General features: G+C 35.2%; 3 protein-coding genes across 3 annotated transcripts in view; 1 reads left to right on the top strand and 2 right to left on the bottom strand.

The window, feature by feature from the left end:
* The window catches only part of LOC125681556 (AP-3 complex subunit mu-1-like), a 22,000-nt gene extending 13,517 nt beyond the window's left edge, over positions 1 to 8,483 (top strand). The window contains exons 4-13 of the mRNA XM_048921712.2: positions 1,105 to 1,217; positions 1,906 to 2,030; positions 3,234 to 3,393; positions 3,831 to 3,944; positions 4,479 to 4,552; positions 4,752 to 4,857; positions 5,388 to 5,546; positions 6,475 to 6,525; positions 7,214 to 7,282; positions 8,084 to 8,483. Of these exons, the coding sequence (XP_048777669.1) occupies positions 1,105 to 1,217; positions 1,906 to 2,030; positions 3,234 to 3,393; positions 3,831 to 3,944; positions 4,479 to 4,552; positions 4,752 to 4,857; positions 5,388 to 5,546; positions 6,475 to 6,525; positions 7,214 to 7,282; positions 8,084 to 8,149 (1,037 nt within the window). The 3' untranslated portion in view covers positions 8,150 to 8,483. The remainder of the gene's footprint in view (positions 1 to 1,104; positions 1,218 to 1,905; positions 2,031 to 3,233; positions 3,394 to 3,830; positions 3,945 to 4,478; positions 4,553 to 4,751; positions 4,858 to 5,387; positions 5,547 to 6,474; positions 6,526 to 7,213; positions 7,283 to 8,083) is intronic.
* Positions 8,484 to 9,675: 1,192 nt separating this feature from the next.
* LOC125681553 (CDGSH iron-sulfur domain-containing protein 3, mitochondrial-like) lies at positions 9,676 to 20,600 on the bottom strand. The gene is made up of 3 exons (XM_048921708.2): positions 20,407 to 20,600; positions 10,772 to 10,862; positions 9,676 to 10,083 (listed from the first exon to the last, which is right to left on the bottom strand). The coding sequence occupies exons 1-3, from the start codon at positions 20,473 to 20,475 to the stop codon at positions 9,854 to 9,856; spliced, it is 390 nt and encodes a 129-aa protein (XP_048777665.1). The 5' UTR covers positions 20,476 to 20,600; the 3' UTR covers positions 9,676 to 9,853.
* LOC130046262 (zinc finger protein 595-like) lies at positions 14,111 to 16,572 on the bottom strand. The gene has a single exon (XM_056155390.1). The coding sequence runs from the start codon at positions 16,415 to 16,417 to the stop codon at positions 14,960 to 14,962; it is 1,458 nt and encodes a 485-aa protein (XP_056011365.1). The 5' UTR covers positions 16,418 to 16,572; the 3' UTR covers positions 14,111 to 14,959.
* Positions 20,601 to 20,806: the final 206 nt, after the last annotated feature.

Raw genomic sequence — 20,806 nt, 5'->3', positions numbered from 1 at the left:
AACACTGAGGTGGGTACCTATCTAGTCATTAAAAAGAGAGGCACCTCATAAATGTAGACAACACTGAGGTGGGTACCTATCTATAGTCATTGAAAAGAGAGGAACCTCATAGTTGTAGACAACACTGAGGTGGGTACCTATCTACAGTCATTAAAAAGAGAGGGACCTCATAAATGTAGACAACACTGAGGTGGGTACCTATCTACAGTCATTAAAAAGAGAGGCACCTCATAGATGTAGACAACACTGTGGTGGGTACCTATCTACAGTCATTAAAAAGAGAGGCACCTCATAGATGTAGACAACACTGAGGTGGGTACCTATGTACAGTCATTAAAAAGAGAGGTACCTCATAGATGTAGACTGTACAGAAGGTAGGTACTCCCCTACAGTCATTAAAAAGAGAGGCACCTCATAGTTGTAGACAACACTGAGGTGGGTACCTATCTACAGTCATTGAAAAGAGAGGCACCTCATAGCAGAAGACAGTACAAAAGGTTGGTACCATGTGAAAGTATAAAAATGAGTTACTCCCTAGTAGTACACACTATAGAAAGTGGAATGTGCTAAAACAAGAGGAACCTCATAGCAGAAGACAGACCAGAAGCTGGTTACTTCCCTGTGGTCATTATAATTATATAATCATTAAAAAGCAGAGGTTCCTCATAGTTATAGATGCTGCAGAGGGGAGATATGTCGTAAGAGTTACTAAAGGTTTGTGGGATTTCATAATCAATAGCAGGTATTACAGAATGTGGGCACCTCATAGTAAATACTAAATATTTAGGTACTTCATAATGGATACTTAAAATGTTGGTACCTCATAGCACCTCAGATACCACAATGGGTGAAATTTACACTAAGTATACGGTCACGTAATAAGCGTGTAAATTTCCCTCACACGTATAGTTTTAAATATTTGATAAGATATATGTATTATATTTAGTTACTGCATATTTTCCCCCTCCCCTCGCTTAATGTTGGACATGGAAAAACGTGTAAATAACCCACTTTTACAGTATTTAAAAGTTATGACTGCTCCGGATATTTATCTTAGTTGTCAGGCTAATGAAACAAGATTATAAATTTGAATTCCATTTTCAGTGCCCCCACTGTTCGTCATCGAGTTCCTCCACAGAATTTTTGACACATTTGAAGACTACTTTACAGAATGTTCAGAGACAGCACTAAAGGAACACTATGTCATTGTGTACGAGGCAAGTCCCAAGTTATGATCAATTTCTTGCTCCTCCCAATATGTGTTATTTATCATTAACTTTTCATTTGAGACCTCAGGAGACTGGAAGATAGACATTATATCTTTGATGGAACTCTTATGGAACTATAAAAGTAATATGTATCAATATGATAATAGAAGAAAACTACATGTAAAAAATTTTAATGATGGATGTTTGGTGTCAAAATCTTGGGTGAAATACACCAACCAAAATTTCACTGGTATAAATCGACAGTCAGGCAACTTTTGCATAGCTTAAACTGCAAAGGTTTTATTGATATGTAAACATACTTTTATGACATTCCTTCAAAACCTTACATGACCAGTATGTAACCAAGTTACAAGGGTTCAATGAATATGAACATAGGTAAATAAAAAAAGGAAACTGCATTTCCCAAGTCTTGTAAACCTCTTGTAAGCATAAGATAAAGAAATTGCACTGTAATGGCTAAAATCCTGGACTCAGATCTATATTTACTGCATTTCAAACTTTATATAATTATGACTATCGCAAACAATTAAGTTCTACAGCTTTATGCAAAAGTATTTTGCCTGAGAATTATATTTGACACGAGATGATGACATAATTCAGCATATCTATTTTTTCTCCTGAAATCACATAACACACTCTAGTATTTACAAAGTCTTTCCAATCTGTGTTTTGACAGCTGCTGGATGAGATGTTAGACAATGGATTCCCTCTGGCAGTAGAGGCTAACATCCTGAAGGAACTTATTCGACCTCCAAATTTCCTACGGACAATCACTGACACAGTCACTGGAAAATCTACAGGGTAATACAATAAAATCGACTACAGGGTCATACGAAAATGTCTACAGAGCAATGAAATAAAATCTACAGAGTGGTACAAAAAAATTATACAGTGTAGTAGCAAACTAGTTTTGAAAACTCTACTGGTGATACAATAAAATCTACAGGGAAATACAAAAAATCTACTTGGTAATACAACAAATTTACAGAGTATTGTCAAAAATATATTCAGGGTAATACATTAAAATCTAAAGAGTAGTACTAAAAATTCTCTCTGGTAATGCAATGCAGGTTACTTTCATACTAGCAAATGGTGCCATTATAAATGCCAAAAAAAGCTATATAGTTTCATGCATATTTGCCTATGGCTATGATCGAAGATTCTGTTCAGCTACATGTACAAGGATTGACAAAAGCAAAAGTAGATAGTCAACAATGCAGACTTAATCCAGACTGATGCTTTAGTACCTTGATACTAGATCGGAGTGAGGACTGAGGAATTGGTTGTGTTGTTAAATTTGACTGACGCTTTAGTACCTTGATGTGTTATTGGATTTGACTGATGCTTTAGTACCTTGATACATGAATTTCCTCACTCCACTCAAGTATAAAAGGGGTACCTGGCTATAGACAGTGAAAGATATTGTTAGAATGTCAGTGCTCTAGTGCATGTAATGGCAGCTTGCACTGTATGCTTCCTAGGAGGCTGAGAAAGTTCTAGATTGATATAAGGTCTGCCGGGGTAATAATGTACATTGATTATTGTAAAGCGCTTTGAGCAGCATACGCTGGAAAAGGCGCTATATAAAACCAATCATTATTATTATTATTAGATCGGAGTGAGGACTGAGGAATTGGTTGTGTTGTTGAATTTGACTGACACTTTAGTACCTTGATGTGTTATTGGTTTTGACTGATGCTTTAGTACCTTGATACTAGATCGGAGTGAGGACTGAGGAATTGGTTGTGTTGTTGAATTTGACTGATGCTTTAGTACCTTGATAGTAGATCGGAGTGAGGACTGAGGAATTGATTGTGTTGTTGAATTTGACATTCCTGCTGTTAAGGAATACTGCTTTGGTACTTTACAGTCTGGCTTATATAAGTTTGAGTACTAAAGAAGTTATCATGTTCACACTATTGGCGTGGTTCATATTGAAGCAATTCATGTTGTATTTTAATGGTAGAGTGTGAGACTTCTCTACTAAAATACCATTGTTTACAGGGTCAGTGCTACACTGCCCACTGGTCAGTTGTCAAATGTACCCTGGAGAAGGACGGGTGTGAAATACACAAACAATGAAGCCTACTTTGATGTGATTGAGGAAATCGACGCCATCATAGATAAACAAGGAAACACAGTCATTGCCGAGGTCCAGGGATATGTAAGTAGTCATAGCAACATTCATACTAAAGTTAATTCTGTTACGATTAATGGTGGGAAATCGGAAAATATTCAAACTAATCAATTGTAAGAAATAAGCAAAGGACTATAAACTGTTAATCAATTTCTCATTCTTTATTATGAAATGAAAATATGTGATTGTTGTATGTTTCACAGCTGACTTGAACTTTTATTGAATATTACTTAATTTAGCTTTATCCCCTCATGGCCTGTCATATAGAGACTTTTTTGTTAAAAAGTTATTTGTACTCAATATGAAACTGACTTTACATTTCAGCAGGAGCGTCACTTCAATGTCAATGTGATCTTGTCAAAACATTCAAAGAAACCTCTTTAAAAAATTCATCACACAAGCAGATGGATGTGTTCTAAAATGAATGTAAAGGTGAAGATAATTTTTCCTCCATTTACTTGCAGATTGACTGTTTAGTGAAGTTAAGCGGGATGCCAGATTTGACCCTGTCCTTCATTAACCCACGTCTGCTAGATGACATTAGTTTTCATCCATGTGTTCGGTATAAACGATGGGAGGTGAGAAAAGTTTGAGTGATTTCTGTGTCTCATGCAGAACTGATTTTTTATGATAGATCACCTGCAGTGGTATATTTTCCTTGAACATTTTAGTTAAATCTTTGATTCAAATACTGTAAATGTATTTTTCATGCGTTGTACTTATTTCCGCTAAGTCTGCTGTCACATTGCAATTTCATACTGGTGGACTTAAAGTATGCAAGTTATTTTCATGTAAACTATATGCAACTCCACGGAATTTCATACCTGCAGATGAATTCAAAACTGATAATGTATTTTTCATGCGTTGTACTTATTTCCGCTAAGTCTGCTGTCACATTGCAATTTCATACTGGCGGACTTAAAGTATGCAAGTTATTTTCATGTAAACTATATGCAACTCTGCGGAATTTCATACCTGCAGATGAAATCAAAACTGATAATCGTCGAAATTATGACCGCATGGAATCAAATACTTCTCTAGTACTATATTGATTGCAGTAATTTTCCCCCATTGTGAAGTACTTGCGTTACTAGTAAACCTTTATATTTCAGAGTGAAAAGGTGTTGTCATTTGTTCCGCCGGATGGAAACTGTAGACTAGTCTCGTATCACATAGGATCCAACAAGTAAGTAAATGCCTGATAGGAATGGTCAGGAAAAGAGATGATTCAACTTAAACACTGAAACACATGGAGTAAAATGAAAGATGATGCAAAACTGTCTTTTGGAAGATATATGAATTTACGGTTCCTCGAGTCGAAGTCTACGGTGGCAATTGTAGAACTGTAACATGGAATGACCACAAATTGTTTATTTTGGTTATAGTATGGTCGCTGTGCCTCTGTACATCAGACACAATATTCAGTATAGAGAGGGAAGTGGAGGACGGTTTGAAGTCACAATTGGACCGAAACAAACCATGGGGAAAGTGGTAAGTCAAGCAGATTAGATAGATACCAGTTACAACAGAATCCCAAAAATACGGGAAAAGTGTCAGTCAAACAATGAACTTTAACGTATCGAGGGACTTGGCTGTCGGTTCCGTGTTCCTTTATTCCTGCAGATGACTAATGAATTCTTCCAGAAGGTTCCTCTGTGTTTTAGTGTTGATTGAATGTTTCAGACAGCAAGCACACGGGTCAATTGATATCAGTACATTTCAAGTTCAGGGAGGGATCTGCACCATAAATGTTATTCTATGGAGTCAACATTGTAGATAATAAATTGTGAAGCAAAAATGCATTTTCTACAGTTTATGTTGGTACGAAAATGATACAAGAGACTTGCATATTTCAAGTTGTTCCAAGATCACTGTTCATGACCAAATTGAACCCAAACTCACTCGCTGTTCATGAACAAGTTGAACCCTATATAATAGCTGTTAATGACCAGATTGAACCAGTATCAGAACTATGAGTTAAAATGACCAAATTTACAAAGAGCTTTGTTCTGTTTTTGCAGGTAGAGAACATATCCATGGAAGTGCCCTTCCCCAAGTCCGTTCTGAATCTCACCCTGACACCCTCACAAGGAAAATACACCTTTGATCCTGTAGGTAAAATACTCACCTGGGATGTCGGGCGAATGGATACCACTAAACTCCCCAGCATCAAAGGCAATGTGAGTTCAATGTATAGACTAGTCTGTTATGGAGATACACGTTTCTGACACTTTCTCAAAATTAATTTTTCATCTTAATATGAGAAGTTCTTGTATGATTTCTGAAATAGGTTTAAATTTTATATTGTAGTTATATTACATTACATTGTATATAGTCCTGGGTAGCTCAGGGGTTAAATCCCCAAACTAGTATTGCAAGTGTCCCAGGTTCCATACCCGATTGTTCCAAAGATTTTTCACTCCTTCTTTGTTACAGTAATGTCCATTTATACAACTTATTGTAATACATAAGAGCTGACTTTACATTTTTACTTGTTACAACCAGGAACTATCAAAATAGGCTAACTCGAAAACAGATAAATACCCCAATATTTTTTGTGGAAAAGAGTTAGATTACAAGTGAATTTAGCGTAAAATGTCACGAAATATTTAATATCATTGAGAAACGTGTCAAAACCTTTGGACAGTCAGTTTTCCCAAATCCCTGAATGTTTATAGTTTGGTGTGAATAATAAGTACAGCAAAATCTGTGTAATCCGACATATTAACAACATTAAACAAATTTTTTGTTGGCTGGTACTCGAATTTTACACTCATATGGAGACATCTTTTTGTTGGAATAAACAGTGTGTGTTGAAAACAATGACAATATGAAATTGAGAATGAAAATAAGGGTCAGAATGTCCAGTGAAATGGATTGCTGAGGTGCTGGATTAGGCAGTTTTCACTGTACCTGATAAAAATGCGGTTAACCTTTGTGCCAAAATACACTGACAGGTGCACTTTTAGAATTTAAAGTACTCTAATAGTAATGACCTTGATTTAATAAAATCATTGTCTGAAAATGTTCTTTTTCTGAAACATGTATACATTTTTTAGGTAAATTTCCTGTAATTATTAATTTGTTTTTTGTTTTCATTGATTACAGATAAGTTTACAGAGTGGTCACCCCATACCAGAGTCGAACCCCACAATAAATGTAAGTCATACCATGATATTTACCACAGTCCAACCCCACAATAAATGTAAGTCACTCCATGATATTTACCACAGTCCAACCCCACAATAAATGTAAGTCACTCCATGATATTTACCACAGTCCAACCCCACAATAAATGTAAGTCACTCCATGATATTTACCACAGTCCAACCCCACAATAAATGTAAGTCACTCCATGATATTTACCACAGTCCAACCCCACAATAAATGTAAGTCACTCCATGATATTTACCACAGTCCAACCCCACAATAAATGTAAGTCACTCCATGATATTTACCACAGTCCAACCCCACAATAAATGTAAGTCACTCCATGATATTTACCACAATCCAACCCCACAATAAATGTAAGTCACTCCATGATATTTACCACAATCCAACCCCACAATAAATGTAAGTCATACCATGATATTTCAACACCTGGTATTAATTTGAAAGTTTTTCTTTACCTTGAATTAATGAATCAATCTTTGTACAGTATAAACTTTTGCCAAATTCTTAATAAATGTCTCTCAAATTTGAAATGAATTTCATATTATATCTGATTACAAAATAGTACATGTATTTGTATATAAAATATCATAAAATAAAGTCTGATGACAATATTTATATACAGTATTTGTAGATTTTCACAGTCAGTCAGATGGCAATATCTGTGTATTTGTAGATAAATTTCACAATCAGTCAGATGGCAATATCGGGAGTCAAGGTGAACAGACTGGACATGTATGGAGAGGTAGGACAGAAATGAATGTTTACACAAACCTTGTATGGGTAATTTTGATTGGTTTATACCTTGTGTAGGTAATTTTTGATTGGTGCAGACCTTGTATGAGTAATTTTGATTGGTTTATACCTTGTATGGGTAATTTTGATTGGTGCATTATTTAATTTTGACTAAATAACATATGTATACTGTAAATCTGGAAAGTCTGCATAACTTTCTTTCTGCAAAATTGGGTAAAAAATGCTATAAATATTCCCAAAATTTTGTGGATCATTACTGTGCCGCTACAAGGCACAGTAAGTTTTTTCATTGAAATTATTGTTTAGTAGCAGTACCTACATGATAATATCTGGGCATTCTATATATTTAGTAGCAGAAGCAGACAGTCACCCAGATTTGACTTGGGGACTATTTTTTGTTATTTTTTATGTCTGCTGTTCTTTCAATTATTACATTGAATCAATCAATTTCGCAAGAAATGAAATTTACCCAAGTAACTGTTTATTAATGGTTATTGATTTCTAATGCAAGCTGATGCAGTTATTGTCATAGACAGTGCTAATTGTTTCTAAAGTTTCAGAGATTGATATCTAAATATAGTCAATTACCTTTTTAAAAAGTGATTTGATATGGAATTGAATAACATAACCATTCCTATAGATCGTCATATTTTATCACATAGTTTATATGCCTGTGTGACATATTTTATCACGTACAGTTTATATGCCTGTGTGACATATTTTATCACGTACAGTTTATATGCCTGTGTGACATATTTCATAACCGTTACACATATTTCAATTTTTGTAGAAATACAAACCCTTCAAGGGAGTTAAATACATCACTCGAGCAGGAAAGTTTCAGTTCCGGACTTAAAACATCAGTCTTAGTGTTGTGACTGATGAACAACCTTCAAATTGACAGACCAATGTAAGAGTGAGAGAGTGAAAGAAATAATTACAGGCCTGGTTCTGTGGCATTCAAGAAAGCAAGAAAACTTCCAGCAGCAGATGGGCCGAGCTACAGACTTGTGTTCCTGCAGACTGCAATATATATCTTTGTAGGGAATGCATTCACTGGTAGAAGCTAGGACTACAGATGATCAAAGTTTTGTTTTAGCAATGAAAAATTTAATTATTTATTTTGATTGTTGATGTACATTGAACTAATACTATATGTACTTCTGATATTAAATGTATAAAATCAATAATGACTGTTGAGGGTTTGATCGGAACATGATAAAACTGCAACACCACATCAGCCCAAGTTGTGCATGTTTACAAACTGTGATATGTGATTATTTTCAAAATGTTACATGCATGATAATTTGAAATTTATACAAACTATCACTTGTGTTAGGAGGAGATATTGAAAATGCATTTCACACCAGAGAAAACTTATGACTGGAAGGAGAAGGATATGTACCATATTTTGAAATCAATTACTTTAAATGTGAATTTTATTTAGTAAAACAAGAAGTACTGTGAGCAATACCCCCCACTTACCCCAATCTCCCAAAGGGTGTTGTTAATAGGTATAAATTACCTCTTTCCTGAGTGTAAAAATATGGTATGCCTTTGTAGAAGAAAATGGAAGATATAGTCCAAACACAAATCCATGGCATAAACCTATAATTTTGACCTTGAGATCAAAGGTCAAGGTCATAAAGAGGTCATGAATGTACATGACACATAGTCTCAAGGTGATACACCCATGTCTTGTGGTATGACCATGTCAAAACCCTATAATCAATTTTGACCTTGAGGTCAAAGTTCAAGGTCATATAGAGGTCATGAAGGTACTTGACACATCGTCTCATGCTGATACACTCATGTGTCAAATATGATATGCCTATGTCAAAGAACAAAGAAGTCATGGCCCTGACACAAATCCATTGTAAAAACCTTTAATTTTGACCTTGAGGTCAAGGTCATATGGAGGTCATGAAGGTACATGACACATCGTCTCATGGTGATACACTTATGTGTGAAATATGGTATGCCTATGTCAAAGAACAAAGAAGTTATGGCCTGGACACAAATCCATTGTAAAAAACTTAATTTTGACCTTGAGGTCAAGGTCATATAGAGGTCATGAAGGTACTTGACACATCGTCTCATGGTGATCTACCTGTGTGCCAAATATGGTATGCCTAAGTCAAAGAACAAAGAAGTTATGGCCCGGACACGAATCTGCACGGACAGACAGAGTGATTCCTATATACCCCCCAGAACTTCGGTCGGGGAGTATAAAAAGTGCAGTTTTAATAGAAAAGAAGGTAGATAGGGTAAATAAAAAATTGAAAAACCCTGTGAAATTGGAACTCCCAATCTTCATATTAATAGAAGTTATACATTGTCCCACTGCACTAACCAGCTAGGCAATAGAATTTAGACAAGACATAAGATTCTAATATTTATTTTTCCATTTATGGTTTAAAAGGAAGTCGGCCATTATGATGATTTATTATTCATCCAGTAAAACACAAATGCTAAAACTCAAGAGTTCATAGTTTCCAATACGAGAAGCTCACCACAAAATATCACATTTCAGTACTGAGGTTAGATGTGTATGTCTGAATCAGAAATCTGGCACCCAGCCACATCCTGTGCAGAGTTTATTGTTGCTATGGTGATTGTCCTGACGTGGGCACACTTCCTGTTGCTCTAGGACTTGGCATGGTAGATTTGTGTGAGTGGCGTCGCAGAAGGGCGGGTCTTTGGAGTATTTACAGGCACAGATCTGATATAGTCTCTGTTCTTTGTTGACTGTCCACCTCAGGGGTTTAATACCAGTCCCTCTGTGTGAGCCTGTGTAAAGACACATTCTATTTATACATGTAGCATTTGATACTATGTATTTTTAAAGTTATTACAGTAAAACATGTTTACAGCAAACTTATAATGAATTCCTGCATGCAACGAAGTGATTTTCATTCCCTGTAGTTTTAAAATGTATTATGAACTTCATTGGATATAACGAATCAACAGTGTCTGTCCCCAGCACTTCATTACTATAACCGTGTTTTATTGTTCATGTTCAATTTACTTAATTGTGTAAGACTTTTAAAGATTTTATTCAAAATCATATTAGTAAAAGAGGGCCCACAGATTACCATATTTACCACAGGCACTTGTTTCTGTAAATGACTTACGACCTCTGTATACTAATAATATTAGTATCAGAGGTCATAAGTCATGTACAGAAACAAGTGCCTGTGATATTTACATATGGAACACTGAATTTCCAAGGTGCAAAATTGGTTTCATTTGTAAATATCTTTGGTTTGATAGCTTGCTTTTAAATAACATAATCATTCTACATGGAAAATTATCATCTATGTTTAATTATTTCCACCACAGTAGCAATGTTTGAATATGAGGCCTTGATTTTCAATTTTTTTGTCTTTCATGTACTGTAAGCCACTGTTGTTGCTCAATGGAATAAAAAGAGATATCGATGTTCTCTGTAGATAAGTTTATGTATGAATGAACTTACCATCACACCAGGGCTGCTTCTTACTTAGTCCACAAGCACACCAAAGTTTGACATCACCTTTCTTCAAACCAGAGACTGTGCATGGACCATACTGCAAGAAAATGACAAATTAATGGACAGCTAAGGTTTGTACGAGTCGCCTTGAGCTTGTAAACATTAACCTCTCCTAAGGCCTTAGAGACGGACCATGATTAAATACTACAGAATTTACAACTTCATGTCGAATATGTTCAAATGTTCCAATTCAAAAGCAGAAACGCCTCTTCAGAATCTTGATACATGTACAATACCCATCAGGAAAGCTACAACTTTAGCAAAATATAATATCGCCCTAGCAACATGTAACAGCATCAAGGAACATCTTAACATGTACCAGCACCTGAACATGTAACAGCACTTTCAAAACATGTACCAGCACCTGAACAACATGCAACAGCACCTTAACAACATACACCAGCACCTTAACAACACATACCAGCACCTCAACAACATGCAACAGCACCTTAACAACATGTTCCAGCACCTTAACATGTACCAGCACCTTAACAACATGTAACAGCACCTTAACAACATACATCAACACCTTAACAACACATACCAGCACCTTAACATGTACCAGCACCTTAACAACATGTAACAGCACCTTAACAACATACACCAGCACCTTAACAACACATACTAGCACCTTAACAACATGCAACAGCACCTTAACAACATGTTCCAGCACCTTAACAATACTCACTGGACTCTTCCACAATGATTTATGATGCATGTTTCTCACTTGACTTTTATACTACAAATTCTTTGTTACCTATCTTTGCTATCATCATGTCTACAGTTTACATATAGAGTCCATGTTCTACAACTAAAGACAGGCCAAACACTGAAAGTCCATGCTCAACAACTAAAGGTCAGGCCAAACACTGAAAGTTGCCAAAATAAGAGATACCATATAAGTGGAATTTTTAGCGACACAGATTTAGTGATTTTTCCATAAAAATGGATATATATATTTAGTGAAAGCTGAGTTTAGCATCTTGATCATTCTAGGAAAGATCAAGATACCTTCAATATGGAATCAATTGTTAGTGGTATTCAATTTTAGTGATCTCGTCACTCTCACCAATAATCCTTGCTATAAAATCTGCTTATATGGTACCAATAATCCTGAACATTTAATGATTCACTCAATAATGTGATACTTGATATTCCGATCAAACACTGAAGAAATGGTTTGGAGCTGAATCTATGTTTCTGTGACCTTGATTTATAATATCTTCTACCCTGAAATCAATAAGGAGCTTTCTGTATCTTTGTAGCTTCTCTGAGAGTGATAAGTAAAGCGAGATACTCTTAATAAATGGCATCCACAATATTCAATCATTGACCTTGACCCCGAAGGTCACTGTCATTAATTGAATGTAACAGAGTATTTTTCTAGTTTTCAATCTCATATTCTTTACAGAGATATGAGATCAAGGAGAAAGATCTCAATTGATTTCTGGGTCAAAAGGTCAAGGTCACAGTCAAGTTAATAAATGATTCAATGTGTACATCACGCAAAAATTACCTAATCAGCTTTGTCTAAAGCTTGTTGTATAAATAGATAGTAGGTAAGAAATGTAGTATTTCCATTGATTTTCTAGATCCAAATGTCTCAAGTCAAAGTCATCATTATGTAACAATGATATTGGCATCATATAGAGTCCAATCCCTGTTATCGTCTTTCATTTGCCAGTGTAGAAGGAAGGGCAAGGGAGGTCCTTGATTTCTAAATCATATAAATCAAGGATACTGATCATAATATTACATGTACAACTAATTTACTTATTGTTTTAAGTTCCATACATGTTAAAAAGTGAGATGTTCCAATATTAATTAAAAGAGAAAGATCCTAAATCTAGGTAAAAAATGATGGCTGAAAGGAAGTTTTGATACTATGCATGCATATAAAGAGTACCAGTGTAGTTTCTCACCAGCAGTGGTGACGTCTCCATATGAGTGAAAAATTCTCAAGAGGGACGTTAAAACAAGATACATTCAATCAAAACTGCAAGAGATTACTGGAAAAAGAATTATATCAACTGATTTCTGTGTTGTTATTTCACAGATTCTGTAATTCAAATACAGCAAATGTGGGTACAACAGAAAGAATACCATTTGACTTTTTAACCTCATTCTTGCTGCATTGTAGGCAAGAGGGAGAAGATGCCATCTGATCACCGGTATTGTGATCCGGGTTAGAATAGGTCCTCAGTATCCCTTGTATCCCGTGGGGATCCGGGTTAAAATAGGTCCTCGGTACGTCTTGTTTGTCGTAAGAGGCGACTAAATGGGGCAGTCCTTCAGATGAGACTGCAAAACCTGGCCCCGGTCACAGCAGGTGTGGTACGATAGAGATCCCTCCCTGCTCAAAGGCCATAAGCGCCGAGGATAGGCCTAAATTTTGCAGCCCTTCTTCACCAGCAATGGTGACGTCTCCAAATGAGTGAAAAATTCTCGAGCGGGACATTAAATACAAGAGATGTTTGTAAAACACATATGCCATGGTGCAAAATTGAAAAGGGTTATATACATGCATCATTTAATTGATAGTAGTATCACCAATTCAAAATATTGAGCAGAAAATATCTTCCTATGTCAGGAGTAGATTGACCATGTGACCTAAAATTCAATAGGGGTCATCTACTCCTTATGCTGTACCTGTGTACCAAGTTTGGTGTCACTAAAGCAAATAATTCATAAAATATAGGAGACTATATTACTATGGCCAGTTTAACCCTTGACCTTTGACCATGTGACCTCAAAATCAAGAGGGGTCATCTTCTCCTGAAGATGTACCAGTGTACGAAGTTTGATGTCTTGTCAAGCAAAGGGTTCTCAAGATATTGAGCAGACAGTATATTTCTATGTCCAGTTTGACCCTTGACCATGTGACCTCAAAATCAATAGGAGTCATCTCCTCCTGAAGATGTACCAGTGTACAAAGTTTGATGTCTGTCAAGCAAAGGGTTCTCGAGATACTGAGCGTACATTGTCTTCCTATGTCCAGTTCGACATTTGACTTTGTGACCTCAAAAGTTCTTAAGAAGATTTTTCATACATGCCACCCTATTTTCAGCATTTCTTTCTCATCTCCCACTCTTTATTTACATACAAACTGCAATGCCCTTTACCTAAAATCATTGTGGCATGTTTGGCTGAAATTGTTGAATGTTCCAGTGGTTCGGGAGAAGTTGAAAATGTGAGAATTTTTAAATAAATGACAGACTGACAATGGACAAACTTTGATAAGAAAAACTCTAGTGAGCTAGAAACTTGTAGGCAGAAAAAGAAAAGTTCACCAATTGATGTGTTTATTGTATAACCCTTATATCAATCCATTCAGCGTAAGTTAAAACTCAAAATTGTTAATACTCAAAAGATTTCAAATCTGTAACTTAATGATATATAGAATTTTTTTTTAAAAAAACATTCAGTTCATGAGAGGCTTTTAACTTATCAAATATGGAATCTACTGTACAAGCTCTCTGCTTTTCAACCAATACAAATGTTGTGTGTCCATGATTGTTGAAAGACAAAGCACACTAATATTAATGTCACTTTCTTGTACATGTGCAAAAAATACATTGTCTTTGTTTTCTTCTTGATTCTGTAAAGGCTGATCATGTGTTTCCCTCCTTAACATGCTGTCACTGAGTGTCACATGCCCCATTCAGGAAGATTAAGGAAACTTCCCAGTGCAGGATCAGTTGAAAGTTGTGTGAAATCAGACAATGATTGTGTTCCCACAAATATCTTATCTTAAAGGAATATCATCTGCCAATAAATGGTTTTAGACATTTGCTTGTACAAAAGCTTTTCCACATTTGTTGCAGCTGTTATAGTTCAATAACATGCACGAGTGTCCACATAGTCATAACTCCACATCCACTTTTACGATACATTCATAGTTTTTAAGTGGACTTTGCGGTGTCTGCGACTCGAGGACGGGTCATTAAAGGTCCTCCCACACACCTCACACTAGTTTTTAAGTAATGTGGACTTTGCAGTGTCTGCGACTCGAGGACGGGTCATTAAAGGTCCTCCCACACACCTCACACTAGTTTTTAAGTAATGTGGACTTTGCAGTGTCTGCGACTCGAGGACGGGTCATTAAAGGTCCTCCCACACACCTCACACTAGTTTTTAAGTAATGTGGACTTTGCGGTGTCTGCGACTCGAGGACGGGTCATTAAAGGTCCTCCCACACACCTCACACTGGTAGGGTTTCTTGCCGGTGTGAATATTACGATGAAGCATCAAATGAGGCTTTCTTTGAAACGCCTTTCCACAAAATTCGCACTGAAAACGTTTCACTCCTGCATGCATCAAAATGTGATCTCTTAGAGAAGCTGAGGAAGTATAGGCCTTTCCACAAAGCTGACACACAAATGGTTTATCGCCTGTGTGATTCCGTTTGTGAATTCGTAGTTTTGAAGTTTCCGAATATATCTTGCCACACATATCACACTTATATTGCAGGCATTTGTTTTCGTTTATGTGCTTTTGTAAGTGTGATTCTTGCATAAACAATTTCCCGCATTCTTGACAAATATACTTGTATGCTTCTGTACTGTGAATTTTACCATGTCTGCGTAGAGATGAGGGGTCATTGAATGCTCGGTTACACACCTTACATTGATATGGTTTATTGTCGGTGTGTGTAACCATGTGTCCTCTTAAATGATGCTTCAATCGAAATGTTTTTCCACAAATGGTACATTGAAAGGGTCGTTCATCTGTGTGCATCTTACAGTGATAATTCAGATGTGACCTTTCTCTAAAAGCTTTTCCACAAGTGCTACATGGATAAGACTTATTTTCGCCTACAGCTTTTCTTGATTTTTTCTCCATTCTTCCCATTTTCTCTGTATTTTCCTCTAATAATGTCATCTCCATTGTTTCTCTATTAACTGAATTTTCCTCAGATTCCATCAGCTTTGTATTTTCTGTATTTTCCTCTATTAACTCCATCTCTTTCACACTCTCCTCCATTGATTCTGTCTGCTTTGTATTTTTCTCCACTGTTTTCTCTTTATAAGGTTTCTTGTCAGTGTGAGTGACCATGTGTATATTCAAATGATGGTGCAATCGAAACGTTTTTCCACAACTGGCACAGTGAAAAGGCCTTTCACCTGTGTGTATTCTACTGTGGTACTCGAGACGTGACCGTTCTCTGAAGGCCTTTCCACAAAAGCTACACAAATAAGGTTTATTTTCATCTTCAACCTTTTCTTTCATATTCCTTGTATTTTCTATATTTTCACCCACTGTCCCTGTCTTCTCTGTATTTTTCTGAGCTATGAATTCCATCTCTTTCGTAATTTTTTCCTCTGTTTCCATCTTTTTTGTAATTTTTTCCCCTGTTTCCATCTCTTTTGTAATTTTTTCCTCTATTTCCGTTTCTTTCGTTATTTTTTCCTCTGTTTCCGTCTCTTTTGTAATTTTTTCCACTGTTTTCACCTGTTTTGTAATTTTTTCCTCTGTTTCCGTTTCTTTCGTTATTTTTTCCTCTGTTTCTGTCTCTTTTGTTATTTTTTCCTCTGTTTCCACCTGTTTTGTAATTTTTTCCTCTGTTTCCACCTGTTTTGTATTTTCCTCCATTGTTAATCTTTCTAAAGGAACTTAAAATATTCGAACACCGATGTGATTTGTGCAATGTTTCCTCCCCAAAGACTGCTTCTCCTCTGATTACAGAAGATGTTGGTTGAATATGTTCTATTTTAACAAATATTCAGTGATGCAATGATTTCCAAATCCTGCTGAAAATAAAATCGTGCCAAGGTAAGCATGATAACAATTCTAACAAATTATTACATATTGTATACTGTAGATTCCTAAATATACGCGAGAAATTTATTATCGCATAATAATTTCGTGAGAGGCATCACTTGCGAAATGAAATTATTTGCTTTTAATTTTCTGGTGCTAAAATACATGTTGAACTCACACAGATTCATGTTTACTAGTCATTTCGCGATACAAGTACTCGCGTAAAATAAGGTATCTACAGGATACATAAACTAGAACACCTAATAAATGAAGTGCACAGCCACACCACATGATACGACCGTCAGATGTTTATTCGACATAATAAACAGATAAAAATGCATGACACAAAATCATCAGGTCAACCTTAATTGGTGCAAAGATTGCACTAATGGCTTTGCTTTTAGGTCTGAGCTAAAATCCGGACTATTCCTTGAAATGTGTCTATTGCATATTGCAATTAACCTGTCAATGTATCTCTTGAATTGGTCAAATAATAACAATATTCCAAAACATATTTTCATTTCATTACATATATTTAGATAATTTCTTTCAAATAGTATGAATCACTTATTTTGGGTTGTACAAAGATTATACTCATTAATTAATCTTTAACTGGGCAGATGTAATGTGCTCTTACCAAAATGATCTTTAAATCTCCAGCTGAACTCTGAAACACCAACATGGTTTACTCCTGAGGGGCTAATGGAATCTTAATTGGACAGAGATTAAACTGGTTCAAAGACCATAATCAAGATGTGATGATTGATTGATTGTATATTGTTTAATGTCCCTCTCCAGAATTTTTCTCTCATATGGAGACATTAGTGATGTAATGTACTTGTCAAGTCTTTGCAAATTTTGTAGTACAATACTGCATATATTTATATCATTAATTTAAAGTAAGTCTAGAAACAAAATAAGTTCATATCAATTGTTATGTAGCTACATTTTGAGGGAAAAAAGTGTTTCTTGAAGAATAATTATTGAACAGAGTTACTGAATTACTCTCTAACATATGTAGGGATTACCTCCCTTAAAATATTGGGGTGTTTTTTTTCCCAAGTACTTACCATTTGAAAAGTTTTAATGATCTGATTTTAAGCTACAATTTATATTTCTATACAGATGTACAAATTGACAACGTTTGTTGATTCTAGGACTCAAAATTACACAAGCTCAAATATATGGCCATATCACCATAATTATAGGTCACAGTGACCTTGATTTTGGGTGTGACACACCTTTTCCTTAAGATGCATTAACTGACCAAGACTGATGATTCTAGACCAAATAATTGTCCAGTTACGAGTCCAACAGGATTTTGCTATCTTTGGCCATATCATCTTAATGAAAGGTCAGTGACCTAACGTTAAAGTGCGACCTCTACACAAGATGCATCAGCTGAAAAATTTTGATGACTCTAGGTATCATAGTATTTGAGTTAATAGCCAGACATGAAGCGGGATGGACGGACACAATCATCAAACCATAATATGTTCAATCTAAAGACGATCATATAAAAACATGATTGAAATTGCATTATTCAATTATTGAAATAATATCACGGTGGTGAATCACTTGACCTTTTACATAATCAATTACACGAAAAAATCAACACAAAGGAAAATTCAAACAAGTAATACCTTTATATATATGAATTGTCACATTACTTATATTAATAAATCTATACTAAAATGGTAGATCTAGTGGACTGGTTCAAAAAGATTTTTGAATGACCCCACCATATTTTTGTGATTATATCCCCTTGCAGAAGGTTTCTGTCCTTCATTTGAAACAAACTTGAATCCCTTTCACCCAAGGATGCTTTTTGCAAAGTTTGGTTGAAATTGATCCAGTGGTTTTGGAGAGAAGTCGAAAATGTGAAAAGTTTACAGACGGATGGACAGACAACAGATAACAGGTGATCAGAAAAGCTCACTTTAGCTTTCAGCTCAGGTGAGCTAAATATACGGATTCAGACTTTATTTCCTAAAATTTTATATTGATTAAATGAAGCTTATTTTAAAATAATATGTTTAAAATCATCACATTTCCTGATGAAATAATCACTTGCCCAATCAGACACGTGTATATTCAGGGTTTGACACTAAGGCATGTCCAGCCGACTGAGTCTACTAAATGATAGGTCCTGCCGGGTAAAATGTCAATTTACTAGTCAGACTGGTCGTTTTGAAAAAATAAACAAGAAACTTTACTTTAAACCATATTAGATATCTTATTCTTAAAACAAAAAAATAATAACTGTTAAGAGTTTGCAAAAATTCTGAACCACAAGATGGCATAATCTCTATTTATTGTTCTAAATAATAAATAGTCGCTGTCAGAAGTGATGTTTTACAACATCTACTCAATGTTAATGTGTGTAAAGTTATGTTTCAGATGAATAGATATAAATTGAATTAATTTTCATTTTTTTTAAAAACAAACAATTTATGTGAATTGAATATAAGAAAATGTTTATCAAGTTAATAAATTATGTTGTAAACAGCCATTTTTATTAAGTCATTTTATTGTTATTTGCCTTTCAATGCCAAGGAAATCTACTTTTCTGAAAGCATCTATTGTCACCTTTTTTTTTCAAGCTGTACACTTTTTGTGTCTCCAATGCAAAAGAGTTTCTTGGAAATCGCAGTAGAATATAATATGTCGTTAAAAGTTTATGTTTCACTTTGAAAGAATAAAATAAACGAACACTTTAAGTATATTTAATGCTACAGATATTTAATTTGATATGTTATGTTATTCCCAAATGAAAATGAAACATCTGATGAATGAATTGATCATTCGAATCAAAAGCCAAAGTATAAGCCTTGGAATTTACATGACCTTCAGGCTTGTAAGTATGTAATCCCCATATGCCCGCTTCCAGTTTTACCAGGTCCTGGACATCGGGCTCCTGGGATTTGTCGAAGACTAGCTGCTTGTATGAATCATGGTATGTTAAATGTTTTCTCATCTCTTAGTAACTAATCAAAGATAAGAAAACTTTTGTCTAGTGGTTCTGTCTGTTAATCTGCTGCCAAGTCCGTCAGTCTGTCTGTACAAATTCTTTCTTACAGTTTTTATTTGGCACATACAAAAAGATTGTCACACATTGTTTATGTTTGCTTTATAAGGAAATAAATTAAATGTGAAAGAACAAAGAGAGATAACTCCAAGAAAGATATCCGAAATGATAATATCCTTTACCTGACACTAACACAAGTGCTTAAACACACATCATCTGAGGCAGGGAAGAAGGTAAATTCATTCGGATGCCGTTAGACTGGCTTACTTACAATGCTTGCTACATATCTTTTCAAGTGCTTTTTAGTGGTTCTATTTCTTTCTTAAATTCATGTAACCTTTTTGATGCTCCTCTAATATAGCTCCAAATAAATGAGGTGGGCCATTAAATAATATTAAATAATAATACCAAGCAAAGCTTGGATGGACGTAAAGCAAGGCTCTAAAAGTAACATGTATGTGAAAAGGAAAAGTCAAAATCGGCAACAGAACTTTAAGAAGTGAAAATTTTGTGAGCTCAGTATATGCAAAGTATGGGCACTGCCACTTTTTTGTTCATTGGTTGCTTCAACAGTTATTAGAATTTTTAAATTTGACTGCCACAAATAAAACACTGACGTGCACTTTAGTTTGTAGACCCAAATTTAAACACTCAATTTGTTCAAAATGATCTGAAAGATCTTGTAACTCACTGTACATGGCTAATGCGACCTACCATAAAAATCAAGAGTATTCTATAACAAACCCGTGTGTTGAACACATTGTGCATAATATACATAACCGTATAAACTTACCATAGCTACTGCTGGAAAACATTTACGTGCCGATTCGACATCGTCCTCAAGCTCTTCAACTTTTGACATGTTACGCGCGTTGTCGCATCTTCCGGATACCTGCGCTAGGTCAACTTACCCAAAAGGAGTTAAAATTAGACGTGCTTTTTTAATCATCTTATTATTGAATGTATTATATGGTATGTTATATATAAACATAGGTACTATTATTTTTACTATAATCATCACTATTATTACCATGAATGACATGATGATGCATTTAAATTTTCAGAACTTTGATTTTGTGGTTTAAACACCACATCCCATTCCTAGAGCAAACTAAAGTCCAATTAACATGTATATTTTTAGTATTTTAATAATAATATGGTAGCTATTCATGTCTCTTAATGTCAACAATGAT

The sequence above is a fragment of the Ostrea edulis genome, chromosome 2 (genome assembly GCF_947568905.1).
Source record: "Ostrea edulis chromosome 2, xbOstEdul1.1, whole genome shotgun sequence".
Classification (NCBI taxonomy): domain Eukaryota; kingdom Metazoa; phylum Mollusca; class Bivalvia; order Ostreida; family Ostreidae; genus Ostrea; species Ostrea edulis.
This window is presented reverse-complemented; position numbering and strand designations above follow the sequence as displayed.